This window comes from Pocillopora damicornis, chromosome 9 (assembly GCF_964200805.1).
Source record: "Pocillopora damicornis chromosome 9, jaPocDami1.2, whole genome shotgun sequence".
In the NCBI taxonomy this organism is placed as follows: domain Eukaryota; kingdom Metazoa; phylum Cnidaria; class Anthozoa; order Scleractinia; family Pocilloporidae; genus Pocillopora; species Pocillopora damicornis.
Genome location: NC_142678.1, coordinates 19,893,637 through 19,913,466, shown reverse-complemented (window position 1 = coordinate 19,913,466; position 19,830 = coordinate 19,893,637). Strand labels below are relative to the sequence as shown.

The following is a 19,830-nucleotide window of genomic DNA, read 5'->3' as shown; positions in this document are numbered from 1 at the left end:
AATACGATTTTTACTTTTTATTCACACATTTTTCAATTGCTTTCCTTTGCGCATAGTGCTCTTCAATAAAGCCAAACAAAATTGTTTTCCGTGTTCACACAATCAATGTGGGTGGGGGAGGGGGTGAGAGAGTCCCTCTAAGTTATTCATCTCGGATTTGTTAAAAGTCACATTTATTTTGGTTCAAGTCAAGCTCTTATGCTAATGATCACAATTTCGGGCCTATAAAAAGTTGATTAAACTGTTTCTATTTAAAGGCAAAACTATACTATATCAATTATCTGTTCCTATACCTCCTCCTCCTCCTCTTTTTTACAAGTGTTAAGATTTCAATAGAAACCAAAACATAAAATGGAAATGCTGGTAGTATTCTTGCCTTTAATCTACGCTCTCCTAAGGTTACGAAGTGGCAGATTTGCTGAGGCGATACGAGAAAGGCCTGGGACCCTGTAAAATAGCTGTAATAAACCTTCTCTGAATCCTGGCATCCGAAGAGCGTAAATCATAGGATTTACAAGTGAGTTAGCGTAAATTAGAACTAGCACAGCCAGATAAATGTGAGCATTCTGGAAATAATTTAAGGAAAGGCCACAACATGCTGGTAGAAAACAAAGTAACGATACAAGTGAGACGATAAGCGCAGTACCCGTCAGTTTTCTTTCTCTTTTGGACCTAGAATGGAATTGAAGATGACGACTACATCGTACTTTGATAGCAACGAGGATGTAAGATACACAGATAACAAATAGAGAAACTGCGTAAAATAGGAGAAACAAGTAAGCATTAATTACCTCGAAATAACCAATTTTCAACAAGAAAATTTGAGCGACTTCTCTAACAATAGGTATTAACCAAATGACAATAATTATGGCTCTATAAACCCATTTCCTCACAAAGCGATGCCTGAATGGACAAAATGTTGCGTGTAGCCGTTCTAAGGAAATAGCCATAAGATTTACAAGGGAAGTGAACGGGAATAGCTGTATAAATACAATAAATAGATAAGACCAAAGAGTCATTCGTCTGTACTTCCATAGCGGACAAAGCAACGTTATAACGTTTTCAATCATTAGCGGCCCAGAGACTGCGCCCGCTAAGAGATCGACTATCGCCAGATGGATGATCAAATATGTACTCCGCCGCTGTAGCTGACGCTTCTTCTTCACAAAAACCACAATGGTGATGATATTAAGGATGACTATGGCCAGACATTCGATGATGAGGACCACAAACCATGGAATGCACTCTGAAGCTGAGCCGAAAGGCTGCATTTTCTCTGAGCTCTGTTCGCTGCTATAAAAATAACAGAAAACAGTTCAATTAGAGATAAAATGAAATACGAACTCAACATTCTCAACAAAGAAATATGTCAATTATTGCTTTTTAGGTTTTTTTTAACACGTTTTGACCAACTAAGTTTCGTCTGTTAACTAAAACTGATCCTCGTGTTTCTTTATGCGACATTCATACCCGGAAATTTAATCATTCAGGCTATTCATTTTTTTTTCTTTCAAAAAAGACGAATATAATAATATAAACTTTTTTGATGTTCACTGAATAAGCGGAAAGCTTTGCCACCAGTGATCTCAGTTGCTTGAATGAAATTTATAGCCTCCAAAGACAGATGGCAACAAACAATTTAGAGATCTTCCGGAAATATAGTAGAAAGGCTGAGTATAGAAAGACCTACTCCTCTTCTCGGTGCCGCTATTCGAAATACGGTTGTTGTTGTTACCGCCTTGAAAACTTCAAAGACAAATTAATTGTAGGTACGGTGAAACATAACGAACATTCTTAAAAGCAAAAGCATCTCTTATGTTTTATTTTCTACACCCAGAAGTTTAGTAATAGTCTTTTCTCGCTTCGGATAAATTTCTTCCTTTGTCAATATCATAAGCAACAAGCTGGAGAAAGATATCTTTTTCGACGCGTTACGATTATTAAGATTATCAATGACACATTTCCGTCCATATTGATTCAGTTTTCCTCGTCTCATCGAAGGCAGAATTTGCAAACGAATCTTAAGAATATTTTGAACTTACCTCAATGATAACGAAAGTGTTTCTATCCTTTTAAAGAACTGAGCTTAAGTCAAATGCGGAAAGCGTGGTTTTCAAATAGAAAAGAAAGTAGCAGGCTGAGGAAGAGGGCAATGCAGACTAAACTTATCACTATTAGAACTCCAATTTAGTTTCTCCAAATGATTGACAGATAATAGCTGAAAGGAAAACGGCATTTTTAGTACAGCTAAACAAGAATTACAGATAGAGACATCCGCCTAAACCCCACGATTGTTAATGTGATTAACGTCCTGTATGGTGGTAAATCCACCCACAAAACAGCTGAATAGAGAATTAACATTAGCACATTAAACGAGTGGAAAGAAAAAGTTCGTAAAATCCTTGAATGGAGCTTTGAAAGCTTTTGGTTTTTGCGGGAGAAGTTATATCATTGAAGCAGGCAAGTGAACTGGCTTTGAACGATTTGTTAGAAATATGAGGTTCATTTGTAATTTGTTTTTTCTTTTTAAAGGAGTTTGGGTAAACTAGAGAAGTCATAAACTATGGCGGCTCTTGCGGCTAGGTGTAACTTGATTCGCACTGCGAAAGTCAGATTAGAAATAGGGTTGACAATTTTATCGCCATATTTCCATAAACTCTCTCCACCCACTTTAACTCGGCTTACTTCATCTCACCAAAACCAGACTTTGTAAAAGAATGAAATCTTACGAACCTACCTCACTGATAACGAAGTACTTCGTATCCTTTAAAAACTGAGTTAGAGTCAAATTTGACCAAAGGCGGTTTTCAGGATGAATAAGAAAACAGCACGCCACGGAATAGTGATAGAGAATAAACACACCACTATCACGACTCGACTTTAAGTTTCTAAATGTCTGAAAAATGATATCTAAAAGTCGTAAGACGTTCTGAGTGCAGCTGAACAGGAACAACAGGTAAACTGTTCTAAACCTGTACGTCGTTAATTCAACGAAAGTTCCGTATCTACCCAAACCGCCGGCAAAACCGCTTCGTCTGGAGAATCAACACCTGAATATCAAATAAATGAAGATGAATAGTTTCTAGAAACCTTAAATGGAGGGATGAAAGCTTTTGGTGTTTACAGGAGAAGTTATATCACAGAAGAAGGCAATTTAACTGGCTTGGAAAAACATTTCAAAATTGAAATACGAGGCATCTTTTTTAATGTTTTTAATTTCGGTTCACAAGATTTTCTGTTTTACTTAAAAAACTTCTTTAGTCGATTTTTCATTTGGTAATAGTTTTTTCTTTGATTTTAAGTTGAAAAGTTGTGGCAGCGTGATCTAAGATGTTACAACACTCATCAGAACAAAGAGTGCGACATTGTGGAGAATTACGAAAATATCTGAAAATATGAGAGGTGCCATTACTGATCAAGTGCTCACGTACGCGTGTGGATAAATGTCGAGGGGTTTCGCCCACATAGCAGGCATTACAGCTCGCACATAAAAAACTTGTAAACCACACACGTACGGAGCCCACGAGGGATAAGGTCTTTCACCCCAAACATATCGCCTATTTTAAAAGATGAAAAAGCTAACTTTACATCGATGTTGTTACAATAACACTTAGCAAATTGGCGAACCCTTTTTTGCGTGATAACAGAAAAAGGGCCAATGTAAGGTAATTTAAAATAAAAGTTAGTAGTATTGTCTGAAACGGAGACCGGGGGATCGCACTCATCACGGGTGAGCGTGAGATACCGATTGACAACCCTTTCAACCAGATGGGCTGGAAAAAGATTCTTTTTAAGGATTTCAGTGAGTTTCTTGATGTTTTCGTGGAAACCCAACCATGCGTTGTTGATTGTGTAGGCTCAATCAACAAGAGTGCGAATGAGACCCAGTTTGTAGGGATAGGGTATAAAGCTAAAATAATTAGTCAACAGTCAACATCACCAACTTTATGATGTTAATGTAGTAATTTCTATATTAAAGACTTTATTTTCTTGCAAGGTAGGTCATAAGTAAAGCAAACCTACTGAACACAACTTCAAGAGTGTCGTCATAAATTCGACGGTGTAATTTTTTTAAACTAATACAGTTGTAATCTCATATCTTAAGTTAAAAATATTCTCATGAATAAGACATTTATTGGCAGCCTCACGTTCACTATCTCACAGGCGGGATCATAAAGGAAGTAATTAGAGTATGTTAATTTTAGTGCAGCTGAACCGAAATTTTGGATAGAAGCGTACGCCTGTATTGCGCTAATTGATCTAAGTCCTTTACTTTATTGTTGTCAAACTGCAAAATACTATCAGAGATGAGTTATTTCCTTGATCATAGAGTTTAATTTTTTAAAAGCTGTTGATTCAAAACGTAGTGCTTGAGGATATTTTTGGCTCCCACAGTCTTTGTTTTGTTTGAGACGATTTTGTCCCGGAGTTTTTGTGTTCATTTACATAATTTACATAAACGAGTCCAAACTTTTGAAGGCTGTATTTTAAACGTATGGAAATATATATATATAATGAGGCAATTCAAGTGAGGAATGATGATTATATTGCCTTATTTTCTCTCGAATTGTGTGGGGGGTGGGGGAGCATGATAAATAGAGAATAATACATGGGGTGGGGTGGGGGTTGGGGGAGCACGATAAATAGAGAATAATACATGGGCGCGCGTAGATATGGAATTTCTCTTCGAGTTGAACAAGAGAAGAGAAATTCTATATCTACAAGCAACCATGTGAGAAATATGTGAGACAAGCCGACTTCATTAGTGAATGAAAATAAATGAATCGACAATCCTCGAATAACAGTCGCAGAGTGCGTTGGTGCTGACTCTTAAGATGGAAAAATGCATTGAATCATGATTACAAAAACAACAATGGTCGTAATTTTCAATTTCAAAAATTCTCGTTTATTGCCTTTGTTCTTACCGACAGAAGAAGTCTTTCAGGTAAACGGCCAAAATCGGCCAGTGGCAAATCTTCCAGTTGTCGATTTTCACTCTCAGCCGAGAGAAATGCTAACACCAAAGCCACTGAACACGCAACTTTCGGTTTTTCTTTTAGTATATTGGTTTTCTTCCTCTTCTAGCAAAGTTTGAACCTCATTGTCTGTCAGCGATACGGATTTTTTAGTGTTTTAGCCGTCATCATTCGAGAAAGCTCCGACAACAATTCCTTATTTAAACTAATCAGCCTTTTTGAAACATAGGACTCCCAATTTATATGTGGTTGCAATGGCCAAGTTTTCTGGCTCAATATCACCACACCACGTGTTACATACGAAAAATACGCCACTCGGTTCAGGGATGTGGTGGTCGTATTGATACTACGAGTGTGCACATTTTTGCATCGCTTTGCTTTGCGTAAAATTCTTTTCAATTAGGCAGTAGAAGACTTTTTTTAATTTTCACGCAGCCTCGTTAACATATGGGGGTCGGGGAGGGGTTGGGAGTGGGGTTGTAGAGTCCGTTTAAGTTATTCATCTGGGGCTTGTTAAAAGTTGCATATATTTTGGTTCAGGTCAAGCTGTCATGCAAATGATCACAACGTCGAATAAGTTGAGTATACTGTTTTTTTTTTTAAAGGCAAAACTATACTGTATCAATCATTTGTTCGTATATTACTTGCGTAGTTTTTCTTACTCATGTAAAGATTTCAATGGGAACCAAAAAATAGGATGGAAATGTATGTTGCTTGACTGAGAAGTTAAAGTTATTTAGCAACAAACTTCATCAATAGTTTTCCTACCATTTATCTACGCTCTCCTAAGGTTACGAAGTGCCAGGTTTGCTGCGGCGTTACGAGAAAGGTCTGGGACCCTGTTAAAAGAAAACTTTTATGTATAGTTTTCCTACCATCAATCTACGCTCTATTAAGGTTTCGAAGAGGCAGGTTTGCCGGGGCGATACGAGAAAGGTCTGGGACCCTGTAAAATAGCTGTGATAAACCTTCTCTGAATCCTGGCATCCGAATAGCGTAAATTATAGGATTTATAAGTGAGTTAGCTAAAACTAGAACTAACACAGCGATCTCAATATGAAAATTTCTGAAACAAGTGAAGGAAACGCGAAGACACGCTACATATATACTCGCTGGTAGACAACAAAGTATCGATACAAGTGAGACGATAAGCGCAGTACCCGTCAGTTTTCTTTCTCTTTTGGACCTAGAATGAAATTGAGGATGACGACTACATCGTACCTTAATAGTAACGAGGATGTAAGATACACAGATAACAAATAGAGAAACTGCAGTAAATAGGATATACAAGGAAGTGTTAATTACAGCTCGATCAGCAATTCCCTTTAAGAAAATTTGAGCGGCCTCTCTAACAATAGGTATTAACCAAATGACAATAATTATGGCTCTATAAACCCATTCCCTCATAACGCGATGCCTGAATGGAAAAAATGTTGCGTGTAGCCGTTCTAAGGAAATAGCGATAAGATTTGTTAGGGAAGTGAACGAAAATAAATGTAAAAATGCATAAGATAAATAATGAGACCAAATATTCTTTCGTCTGTAATTCCATAGAGGACAGAGCCCCGACATTCTTCTTTCAATTTGCAGAGGCCCAGAGACTACGCCCACCAAGAGATCGACTATCGCCAGATGGATGATCAAATATGTACTCCGCCGCTGTAGCTGACGCTTCTTCTTCATAAAAACAACAATGGTGATGATATTAAGGATGACTATGGCCAGACATTCTATGATGAGGACCACAAGCCATGGAATACACTGCCAAGCTGAGTAGAGAGGTTGCATTTTCTCTGAGCTCTGTTAGCTGCTACGAAAATAACAGGAAACAGTTCAATTAGAGGTGAAATGAAATATGAATTCAATATTCTCAATAAAGAAATATATCAAATATTGCTTTTTACGTTTTTTAACATGTTAAAACTTTACTTAAAGTGATCCTCGTTTTTCTTTATGCGAGATTCATATCAGGAAATTTAATTATGATCAGCCTCTTCCTGTTTTTTTCTTTCGATAAAGACGAATTTAATAATATAAATCTCTTTCGATGTCCACTGAATAGGCGAAAAGCTTTGCCACCAGTGATCTCAATTGCTTTCTCAGAAGAAAACTTATAACCTCCAAAAACAGATGGCAATAAACAAATTTTTAAAAAATCTTCCGGAAATACAGTGGAAAGACCTGCTCCTCTTCTCGGTGCCGCTATTAGAAATACAGTTATTTTTGCTACCGCCTTGAAAATTTCAAAGACAAATTTACTGTAGGTACGGTGATATGTAACTAACATTTTTAAAAGCAAAAACATCTCTTATGTTTTATTTTCCACACCCAGAAGTTTAGTCATAGTCTTTTCTCGCTTCGGATAAATTTCTTCCGTTGTCAATATCATAAACAACAAGCCTGAGAAAGATATCTCTTTCGTCGCGTTACGATGGTTAAGATTATCAATGACATATTTCCGTCCATGTTGATTCAGTTTTGCTCATCTCACCGAAGGTAGAATTTGCAAACCAATCTTAAGAACATTTTGAACTTACCTCACTGATAACGAAAGTGTTTCTAGCCTTTAACGAATGGAGTTCAAGTCAAATGCGGAAAGGGCGGTTTTCAAATAAAAAAGAAAGCAGCATGCTGAGGAAGAATGCAACGCAGACTAAACTTATCACTATTAGAACTCCGATTTAGTTTTTGCGAATGATTGACAGATAATAGCTGGAAGGAAAACGACGTTTTTAGAGCAGCTAAACAAAAATTACAGATAAAAGCATCCGCCTGAACTTCGCGATTTTTAGTGTGTTTAAGGTCCTGTATCGTCGTAAATCCACCTACAAAACAGCTAAATATAGAGAATCAACATAAGCACATCAAACGAGTGGAAATAAATAGTTTCTAAAATCCTTGAATGATGGTTTGAAAGCTTTTGGTTTTTACGAGGAAAATTACATCACTGAAGTAGAAGAAAGGGAGGTAAGCATTATCATTTATAGGCATTAAAAGAAACAATCTAACTTTTTAGAAACTTTTCCACATGCTATTATACTATAACAAATATGGCAAGAGGGGATCAAGTCCTCTCTTCAACTAGATAAATGTTGTACTCGGTAATGAAACAGGAAGATCTTTTCATCATATCGTCACGAACGTGTAACGAAGGAACAAGCTTTTCGCAAGGTCCGTTTCATAAGCATTAAAAGAAGGAAACAAAACCAAAATTCTCAAATTTTCCACAGGCTTACAGAGGATTTTCCATAACTTCTCTTCATCCATTTTGACTTGCTTTACCTCCTCTCCCCAAAACTAGAGTTTGTAAACGAATTAAATGTTACTAACATACCTCACTAATAACGAAGTACCTCGTATCCTCTAAAAAATAAATTAGAGTCAAATTTGACCAAAGGCGGTTTTCAGAATGAATAAGAAAACAACAAGCCAAGGAATAGTGATAGAGAATAAACACACCACTATCAAGACTCGAAATTAGCTTTCAAAATGTTTGACATATGACATCTATAGATGTCGTACGACGTTTTGACTGCAACTGAACAGGAACAACAAGTAAGCTACACTACACCTGTGGGTTGTTAACTCAAAGAAAGTTCCGTATCTATGTGAACCCAAAAACAAAACAGCTTCATCTGGAGAATCAATATCTGAATATCAAATAAATGACAACGGGAATGTTTCCAGAAACCTTTAATGCAGTTTTGAAAGCTTTTGATGTTTACAGGAGAAGTTATATCACTGAAAAAGGCAATTTAACTGGCACAGAAAACATTTCAAAATCGAAATACGAGGCATCTTTTTCAATGTTTTTAATTTTGGTTCACAAAATTTTCTTTTTTCCTTAAAAAAACTTCTTTAGTCGATGTTTCATTTAATAATATTTTTTTCTTTGATTTTAAGTTGAAAAGTTGTGGCAGCGTGACCTAAGGTGTTAAGACACTCGTCAGAACAAAGAGTGCGACATTGTGGAGAATTATGTAAATGTATGAAAATGTGGTGGTTTCGCTCACGTACGGAGCCCACGAGGGATAGGGTCTTTCACCCCAAACATATTGCCTATTTTAAAAGATGAAAAAACCAACTTTATATCGATGCTGTTACAGTAACACTTAGCAAATTGGCGAACCCTTTTTTGTGTGACAACAGAAAAAGGGCCAATGTAAGGTAATTTAAAATAAAAGTTAATAGTAGTGTCTGAAACGGAGACCGGGGGAGTGCACTCATTACGGGTGAGCGTGAGGAATGATCCAGCCGACAAAACTTTAGAAAATAAAATAACACGGCGACGTTTATTTCTTTTGATCTACCGCTGCATTTGTATTCAATTTAACTCCAACTCCGGTGGGTGAAGATAGTATTCTCTCCTCATGATGATTCCGATTTTTTAATACTTGCCATTTGAAAACTCGACGTTCTGCCTTTCCCTGTAGCAATAAAACCAACAAATATTAATAATTTGGTTATCGGCTAAAATCGAAGTGGTGTTTCTGATACCTCTGATTGCAAGCAGCTGCAGTTATGTGTTTATTTTTGAGACCCCATCATGTGTTCCCCATTCTATCTAATTTCTCTCTTAGTTATCTGTGCAGTTGCTGGTTAGGCTATCTCAGTCATCATCCTCGATTATTTTTTTTTCCACTCAGAGAGAAAGAAAACTGAATGGAAGCTCACTAATCGTTGCACTTGTATTGCTATTTAGTTTTCTAAAAGCGACAAAATGCATTGCTTTTCATTCTTATCGTTTAGATGTTTCTACCGTTTCTATCGCTAGTCAATTGCAACTTTTACATGAGTCTACTCGTCTACGTTCAGCCAGAACTCAATTCGGAGACTGGAGCGTGTCGCCTAACCATATTGCAGATCCCAGATCATATAAAATCCAAAGACAGTACGCGATATTCAAAGCGTAGTGCTTGAAGGTGTTTTTGGCTCCTACAGTCTTTGTTTCGTTTGGGACGATTTTGTCCCGGAGTTTTTGTGCTCATTTACATAATTTACATAGACGAATCCAAACTTTTGAAGGCTGTATTTTAAACGTACGAAAATATATATACATAATGAGTCAATTCAAGTGAGGAATTATGATTATATTGCAGCCTTACTTTCTCTAGAATGGGGTGGGGAGTGGGGGAGCATGATAAATAGAGAATAATACATGGGGTGGGGGTTGGGAGCACAATAAATAGAGAATAATACATGGGCGCGCGTAGATATGGAATTTCTCTTCGAGTTGAGCACGAGAAGAGAAATTCCATATTTACAAACAACCATGTTTTATTTTGTTAATCATATAAACACAATAGCCCTTTACTTGGAAGAAAAGCCGACTTCATTAATGAATGAAAATAAGTGAAAAAACAATCCTCGAATAACAATCGTAGAGTGCGTTGGCGCTGACTCCTAAGATGGAAAAATGCATTGAATCATGATTACAAAAATAACAATGGTCGTAATTTTCAATTTAAAAAATTCTCATTCATTGACTTTCTCCTTTCCGACAGAAGAAGTCTTTCAGGTAAACGGCCAAAATCGGCCAGTGGCAAAATATTCCAGTTGTCGATTTTCATTCTCAGCCGAGAGAAATGCTAACACCAAAGCCACTGAATACGCAACTTTCGGTTTTTCTTTTAGTATATTGGTTTTCTTCCCCTTCTAGGAAAGTTTGAACCTCATTGTGTGTCAGCGATACGGATTTTTTAGTCTTTTAGCCACCAAAAAGGAGTTATTTAAGCCGGAAATGCAGAACTTTGGAGTACTCTCTCAATGCACGATCGCTCACCCTGGCCGGTTTCGATGAACTTATGGAAACCAAGGAAAAAGTCCTCTATTGCTTTTGTAAAGTATATTTCTTAACAATACACACGTGAATATAACAACACAACCGTGTTTAGACTGTAAACATAATAAACTCTCATCTGAACACTTTTATTGATCACGCACTTCAATTCTTTAAAATTGCAGGAGTCTTACTTCTGTTTTCCAAACAATCCGAAACGTAGTCATCATAAACCCAGTTGTCCATAAAACGAAGCTTATGGACGGAATGTTTCTTAAAGCCTTTCTTGTGAAATGTACAGTAAGATTTTAATTTCGGCAAGATAATTTGCTCTTTTTTAACAACATTGATATTCCTTGCTCTGAATTACCTGATCTAATACACTGAACTATAAGACTCGTATATTGATGGTTTTGTTAGAAATTTCTTTTTAGAACTAATCAGCCTTTTTGAACTTAAGACTCCCTATTTATATATGTGGTTACAATGGCAACATTTTTTTGCCTCATTTAATGATTTTTCCCTCCTGTTTCCGCCAAACGCAATACAACGCAATGATAAAGTGGTCGAGGAAATCTTTTGACAACATACGATGAAAAACGCTCGTAAAATGCAAATTTTAAAAATATCGGTTAACTAGTTAGTTGTCCGTAATAAAACAATTTGATAAGAAGTCGTCCACCCAGCAGGATAACCAGAATAGCATCGGCATGAAACCTGCATAAAAATAATCCTGACATAAAAACTACCGTCAATGTCATACCCCTTGGAACCTTAATAGCGAGTTAATGATAATGTTATTAGCAGTTTTGCCATTCTTCCTCTCAAGCTTTTGCGAAGCTCAACTCCCATGTTCTAGATCCCCAATGCAACGTAGAGAGGCCTGTAAGGGCCTTTGTGCCTTTACATGGGCCAAATGTCAGACCTGGAGCATAAAAATGAAATTAGACATACGAAGATTAATTACTTTCAATATCACAACAATTTCAGAAATTTACTTGCCTATACCGAAAAGTCTCATCGAAGATTCAATACTTAGCTGAGGTTTCTTTCGTTGATATAAATATACATATGTTTCTCTAGCATGACAAATGCCGACTACATAATATATCAGTGAAAAGAAGAAAAGGAAATTCCAAAGCTATAAGGCTCACGGGAAAATAATATCAGGGTTTTAAGTTTTCGTCGTTAGTGTTCTTGACCAAAAGCATGCACTAACTAAATAAATGTAATTACAAACTTCTAACGAGTCTAGGACTGAGGTGATATCCTTTCGATAAGAATATCAGGGCTGTTATCACAGAGCTGCGCACTGATATCTCAAATCCTTCTATTTTTACGCTCATAAATGTTAGAAATGGTCTGTAAGAGTTGAGTGCTTCATCAAACTTTCCTGATGGCCCGATACAGCCTTTCGTTACCAGTCTTCCTCGGAGTGTCTTGATATTGCGGGACGGAAGACACTATGTTGATGTTGTTGAATCTGAGGGGTTAAGGAGATGAATTGTTTACTCATACACCGTTGTGGAAGACGACTTTTTCCAGGTAAATATAAGCATAACTTAGTTGATGTTCGTTCCATAATTTTTCTTACTGTTCATATCGAAGAATAGCGAAAACCTCGATCAGAAATCTAATTCGAAAGGAAGCAGCGAAAGTGGTTGTCGCTACCGGTTATTTCTTTCATTCTTGCCTTCCAACAGTTTATGTTTTAAATGAGATATTAACTCCGTCATTACGCTGCCTGTGATTCAGCCCACAGTGAGGTGTTTATTTCTGTAAAGTGAATGAATTTCGATGAAAACTTGCAGTCTTTAAAATTTCACACTATAAGTAAACAAACTAAACGTCATATTAAATGTTTCACTTCGTCGCGCAAATGAAAGTGCTACTGATGCCATATCGCTACGCTGTTTATTCGACTCATTGTTATGAATAGCAGCGATGTATTTGGTATCGAACTATCAACAGACTGGATAACTGATCCACAGCAATGTTAAGGCATTTTACTCTAACTGATCGATAAAGTTGATATAGTTCCGCAATCTTCATTCTGCATGATCAATTGCTTTTTTATTGTTAATCAAGTATTTCATCATGCGGTCTATGTAAGGATAGCGATAGTTCGAAAGTTTGATCAATGCTTGATAATTACCTTCCCAAACCCTTACAATACATTAACCGAGACATTATGACTACACATCTTTTATGACAAACCCTACCCCCGCCTCTTAAACAGTTTTGAGATCTGACAAATTTGCCTATGGCCTAACCGGTTCTACTCTCTCTGAGAATGGACAGGCAGTCAGTGGTCACGCTCCAGCAAGGAATGCCGTAGGAAGTACGTAAATTTTGTGTCTAATGCTAGCGCTGCAAATGAGTAACGACATTCTCTCTGGCACATCTTTGATCGTGAAAACGCGCGCGCAAGAGATCCGTCACTCGCTTGCGCGAACCACGGGGCGAATACTTTCAGTTTCTATGTAAACTTTTCTGGCAATTACGAGTTTACCTGTTTGGGCCTGATCTCGATAACTGCTGAGTACCGCTTTTTCGTTGACAAGATACGCGTCGCATAAAACACGCATAGCCGTCTTTCCATGCTTGTGATGGGAAAGTTACCCTGAAAACAAGTGACAGAGCAGTTTTTGAAAGCTGCCTAAACATTCATTTGATCCAAAGGGAAAATATTTAGTGCATGATTAAAATTCTATTTTCATTTTCCATTGTGTGGATGTTTCAGGGATTTATTTATCGTCCATTTCTCCCGTCCATTGCCAAAAATAAAGTGACACCTTCTTAGAGCTTTTCGAAAAGCTCGCGATCGCGATTGTTAAATGCACGATGGACCCACGTGCTCTCCTCAACCCTGAAAACATGTATCTGTTTTTGTATTATCAATATTATCTATTAATTTTTTTAAATTCATTTTTGACGTATGATTCTCTTCCATTTCGTCAATTGTCCGAGCTTGAGTTTCAATTATTGAGTGATTTTGCAAAGGTGAAAGTCTGGGCAACGGAAAAAGTACGGAGCGGTTCGTCAAAAAAAATCGATAAAAACGCAATATTACTCTTTATTTGATCCTTTTCAACTACATATCACACTTGTCTGAACTGGAATTTTACTTTCTGTGTGACTGTACAAACCAAAAGCGGAAAACTATTGAGCGGTGTGTGAAAGAAAGGTTAGAACAGGTTGTCCGAGTTCAGTTATTTTTTATTTCATGAGACAAAAGAAAATGTTGAGAGCTTTGGCTGAGACTGGCCCTCCTATAAGTATGTCCTAAATTTTTGGCAGGATTTTAGAACACGAGAGTGCTCTCGTGTCATAATTCAAATGTTCCATGCTAATTATCTTAAACATCTGAAAGATTAGAACAGATTAACCTTCCGTCGGATGTGAGATTAGATCTTTCCCAACCAAAGGATAGAAACCTGCTATTGTGTAATGAGTGGAGGTATGCCCGAAAGGTGAACAAAACAGAAAGTGTAATGTATACGCAAACCTCGCTCTCCTAGAAGGCTCTATCGACCAATTCCTAAACTCGATTTTAAGGTATAAGACTCCAAAAATGCCTTATTTTCATCGTAGTCACTATGGAAGGGCTAAAGCAACCCAAAAATTCCAAATTTTGAGGCCTTGTATTAAAACATATTATGAATAAACAACAGTAGTGAAGTTTTTCGTCGGACGCCGAAGCTTGATTGATTTTGTTCGTGCGGATCGTGTGCCTCGCTCCCACGCTTGCGTGACACTGGTGCCAATATATTCACAAAAAAACAGCTGAGTTCTGATCGCCTCGCGGATCAAAGAAATAGGTATCTTTTTGTCGTTCGCCAAGTCATTATTAAACTCGCGACAAAAATTCCAGTTTCTGATTCTCTAGAAGCCCAAATATTCAATCTCTGTAAGACGTTTTGAAGAGAATCGACAACATCCCTCTAAGACGGAAGATTCGAGAGCTCGTCAGTCCTTAATTAACTGTCTTATCTCCGTAAGGGAAGAACCTTCATTTTTTTAAACTTTTAGTCCCCGATTTTGTCACCCGGTTCAACTAGTTCTTTCTCTCTTGGGTAGTCAGTCCTATTTGGGCTGTTGTTATCGGAGGCAAGAACCTTTCCTATTTTTCACCTGGTTCTGTCTCCCACGGGTAGTCAGTCCTACTTGGGCTGTTGTTATCTGAAGGCAGAACCTTTCCTTTTTTAATTTGGTTCTATCTCTCTTAGGGTGTTGGTTCATTTTAGACTGCGTGTTTTTATCTTATAACAAACTAATTTTGAGTATGAATCGCGAAATAATAAAATTTAATTGTCTCGATCGTTCATATTTTTTCCTTTGCAGACCTGGGGTATAGTTTACAATGAGGATTAAGTTCCTCCCTTCTATAACCCTTTTTAATAATAATATGTTATATGTTATTATTTAAATAAAGTTGTTATATATATATATATTAATATAACGTAAACCATGTAAAATTGTGATGAAAAAGCCATGTTTGTTTCATTAGAAAAAATAATTCTCTTCTTGAGATGACCAACCAACATGGACTGAATCATTTATAGTAAGTGCACGTTCCGTTGACTGGTAATTTTCTGTCGATGATGTGTTTGCCTTGGTGGTGTCTGCCCTCAAATCCCATGGATGTTTCATTAACAAATAAATAACAAATTTAGGAATAAAAAACTCGTCATGAATAGGAACAATAGGTAAGCTAAATTACACCTGTACGTCGTTAATTAAAAGAAAGTTCCGTCTCGAAGTGAACCCAAATCGCCGGCAAAACAGCTTTGTCTGGAGAATTAATACCTGAATATTAAATGAATGGAGAGGAATAGTTTCTAGAAACCTTGAATGGAATGTTAAAAGCTTTTGGTGTTTACAGGAGCAGTTATTTCACAGAAGAAGGCAATTTAAGTGGCTGAGAAAACATTTCAAAACTCAAATACGAGGCATTTTTTAGTGTTAGTACTTATGAGTCGTCCAAAAAATTCTCTCTTTTCCTTTAAGAAACTTTTCTGGTCGATTTTACATTCTTATATCTGCACTGAACTAGTCATTTTCTTTTATTAAAAATAAACTTCTTCTGTAAACTTGGTTCCTTATTATATTCAGTTCAAGAAATTGCCTAACTTAACTCAGGTTATTAATTACAGCTATGGATGTTATTTCCAGTTATGTATTCGCAAGATAAATGGGTAGAAGTTTTACCAACAGAAATCTTTAAAGTGGTGATAAAGACAGTGCATCTATAGTATGGAGTTACATAAAGATTGCTTTGTTGAAAGTTGGTAATGATTTCTCAATTAAAGACTTTATTCTCTTACAAGGTAGGTCGTAAGTAAAGCAAACATACTGGACAAGAGTTCAAAAGTGTAATCGTAGATTAGACAGTCTTATTGTTTCAAAACTAATACAGTTGTAATCTCATATCTTAAATTAAAAATACTTTCATGAGTAAGACATTTATTGACAGCCTTGCGTTTCACTGTCCCACAGGCGGGATCGTAATTAGAGCATATTAAGTTGAGTGCAGCTGAACCGAAATTTTGGGTGAAAGCGTACACACACTGTATTGAATTAATTTGGACGAAGCTCTCTACTTTATCGTACATCATGATAAACTGCAAAATACTATCGGAAATGAGCTATTTCCTAGATCCTAAAGTTGAATCTTTAAAAGCTGTCGGTTAGTACCTGAGAATATATAATATTAAAGAGAAAAAGTGACCCAGCCGACAAAACTTTTGAAAATAGAATAACAAGGTGACATTTATTTCTTTAGATCTATCGGTACGATTTTACTTAATTTAAGAGTAACTCCAATGGGAAAAGAAAGTATTCTCTCCTCATAATAATTCCGATTTTTTTCATACTGGCTATTTGAAGATTCCTTGATGATTTTTTCGTTCCACACAAAGAAAAACCTAACTAACCGGAAGCTCACTAATCGTTCCACTTATATCGTTATGTAGTTTTCTAGAAGCGACGAGATGCATCGCTTTTCATTTTAATCATTTAGATGTTTGTACCGTTTCTATCCTTCGAGTCTACTCTCATTTCACCAAAAAATGAAATGGAAATGCATGTTGCTCGGCTAAGAAGTTAAAGCTATTTGAAAGAAAAACTTTATATATAGTTTTCCAACCATCAATCTACGCTCTCCTAAGGTTGCGAAGAGGCAGGTTTGCTGGGGCGATACGAGAAAGGTCTGGGACCCTGTAAACTAGCTGCAATAAACCTTCTCTGAATCCTGGCATCCGAAGAGCATAAATTATAGGATTTACAAGTGAGTTAGCTAAGAATAGAACTACCACAGCCATATTAATATGAAAATTCATGAAATAAGTGAAGGAAAAGCCAAGATATGCTAAGTATATTATCGCTGGTAGAAAACAAAGTAACGACACAAGTGAGACGATAAGCGCAGTACCCGTCAGTTTTCTTTCTCTTCTGGATCTAGAATGGAATTTAGGATGACGACTACATCGTACTTTGATAATAATGAGGATGTAAGATACACATATAACTAATAGAGAAACTGCATAAAATGGGAGATACAAGTAAGCATTAATTACCTCGAAATAGCCAATTTCCCATAAGAAAATTTGAGCGGCTTCTCTAACAATAGGTATTAACCAAATGACAATAATTATGGCTCTATAAACCCATTTGCTCACAAAGCGATGCCTAAGAGGACAAAATGTGGCGTGTAGCCGTTCTAAAGAAATGGCAATGAGATTTGTAAGGGAAGTGAACGAAAATAAATGTACAAATGCAAAAGATATATGACCAGACCAAGAAGTCTCTCGTCTGTACTTCCATTGAGGACAGTCTTTCGACATTCTGTTTTCAATCTGTAGCGGCCCAGAGACTGCACCCACCAAGAGATCGACTATCGCCAGATGGATGATCAAATATGTACTCCGCCGCTGTAGCTGCCGCTTCTTCTTCACAAAAACAGCAATGGTGATGATATTAAGGATGAGAATGGCCAGACATTCGATGATGAGGACCACAAGCCATGGAATACACTGAGAAGCTGAGGAGAAAGGCTGCATTTTCTCCGAGCTCTGTTAGCTGCCATAAAAATAACAGAAAAAAGTTCAATTAAAGATAAAATGCAATATGACTTCAATATTCTCAATAAACAAATATGTCAAATATTGCTTTTTACGCATCTTTAACGTATTTTGAAGAACTAAGTTTCGTCCATTGACTTAAACTGATCCTCATGTTTCTTTATGCGAGATTCCTATCCGGAATTTTCATCATTCAGCCTGTTCAGTTTTTTTTTTTATTTCGATAAATATGATATAAAACTTTTTCGATATTCACTGAATAAGCGGAAAGCTTTGCCACAAGTGATCTCCATTGCTTGAACGAAATTTAAGCCTCCAAAAACAGACGGCAACAAAAAATTTAGAGATCTTCTGGAAATAGAGTAGAAAGACTAAGTAGAAAGACCTGCTCCTCTTCTCGGTGCCGCTTTTAGAAATGCGGTTGTTGTTGTTACCGCCTTGAAAATTTCAAAGACCAATTAACTGTAGATGGGTTGAAATATTAATAACATTTTTAAAAGGAAAAACACCTCTTATATTTTATTTTCTATACCCAGAAAGTTTAATCATTGTCTATTCTCGCTTCCGATAAATTTATTCCTTTGTCAATATCATAGGCAACAAACTAGAGAAAGCGGTCTTTTTCGTCGCGTTACGATCATTAAGAGTATCAAGGACATATTTCCGTCCATATTGATTCAGTTTTCCTCATCACATCGAAAGCAGAATTTGCGTACGAATCTTAAGAACATTTTGAACTTACCTCACTGATAACGAAAGTGTTTCTATCCTTCAACGAATTGAGCTTAAGTCAAATGCGGAAAGGGCGGTTTTCACGAAGAAAAGAAAGCAGCATGCTGAGGAAGAGTGCAATGCTGAGTAAACTTATCAGTTTTTCCGAATTACCATAGCAACAGAATTAAATTTTCTACCTTTCTTTTGTGCTTTGACTCAATTTCATGTTCCTATTTTTGGGTGCAATATATATCCGGAAGTTTGAAATACTTTGAGTAAGCTAAAGCCTTTATACAATAGATCTCAGTTGCCTTAATCGTTTAATAAGTATCATTAGAAACAAACTAAAATATTCGAAATACTTGTAAAAGATTGTCGATGTGCGTAAATAAGATAACAAAGATGGCAAGAGGGAATCAAGTCCTCTCTTTAACATGGTAAATGTTGTACTCGGTAATGAAACTAAGAAAGATCTTTTCATCGTCTCGTCAGGAAAGAGTAACGAAGGCTGAGAAGCAACAGGCTTTTCACAAGAGGTCTCAAATTCATCAACTGTTTCATAAGCAATAAAAGAAGGAAAATAGCTAAAATTCTAAAATTTTTCACGGGCTGACAAGGATTTTCCATAACTCCTCTCCACCCATTTTACTTGGTTTTACCTCATCTCAGCGATGTCAGAGTTTGTAAACGATTGAAATCTTATGAACATACCTCACTGATAACGAAGTACTTCGTATCCTCTTAAAAATAAGTTTGAGTCAAATTTAACTGAAGGTGGTTTTTCCAATGAATAAGAAAACAACAAGCCAAGGAATAGTGATAAAGAATAAACACACCGCTATCAAGACTCGAAATTAGTTTTCCAAATGTCCGACATATGATATCTAAATGTCGGAAGACGTTTTGAGTGCAGGTGAACAGGAACAACAGATAAGCTTTACTAAACCTGTTCGTCGTTAATTCAAACAAGGTTCTGTATCTAAGTGAATCCAAACCGCCGACAAAGCAGCCTCCTCTGGGGAATCAATACCTGAGTACCAAATAAATGAAGAAGAATAGTTTCTAGAAACCTTGAATGGAGTGTTGAAAGCAATCTAACTGGCTGAGGAAACATTTCAAATTTTTTTTAATGTTGTTAATGATGAATAGTCCACAAAATTTTCTTTTTTCCTCTAAAAAAACTTCTTCACTCGATTTTTCATTTCTTATGTCTGCACTGAACTGGTCATTTTCCTTTATTAAAAATAAACTTCTCTTGAAAACTTGGTTCCCTGTTATA

The 19,830-nt window shown here is 36.6% G+C and overlaps 3 protein-coding genes and 1 pseudogene across 3 annotated transcripts; all 4 read right to left on the bottom strand.

The window, feature by feature from the left end:
- LOC149040539 (uncharacterized) overlaps nucleotides 1-19,830 on the bottom strand; it is a 59,587-nt pseudogene that overhangs the window by 3,829 nt on the left and 35,928 nt on the right.
- On the bottom strand, nucleotides 155-1,271 carry LOC149040545 (histamine H2 receptor-like). Its single transcript, XM_089181985.1, has one exon. The coding sequence runs from the start codon at nucleotides 1,269-1,271 to the stop codon at nucleotides 384-386; it is 888 nt and encodes a 295-aa protein (XP_089038111.1). The 3' UTR covers nucleotides 155-383.
- On the bottom strand, nucleotides 5,603-6,764 carry LOC149040544 (adenosine receptor A3-like). The gene has a single exon (XM_089181894.1). It carries the CDS (start codon nucleotides 6,762-6,764, stop codon nucleotides 5,859-5,861), a length of 906 nt encoding a protein of 301 aa, XP_089038020.1. The 3' UTR covers nucleotides 5,603-5,858.
- On the bottom strand, nucleotides 16,744-17,915 carry LOC149040543 (histamine H2 receptor-like). The gene has a single exon (XM_089182473.1). It carries the CDS (start codon nucleotides 17,814-17,816, stop codon nucleotides 16,911-16,913), a length of 906 nt encoding a protein of 301 aa, XP_089038599.1. The 5' UTR covers nucleotides 17,817-17,915; the 3' UTR covers nucleotides 16,744-16,910.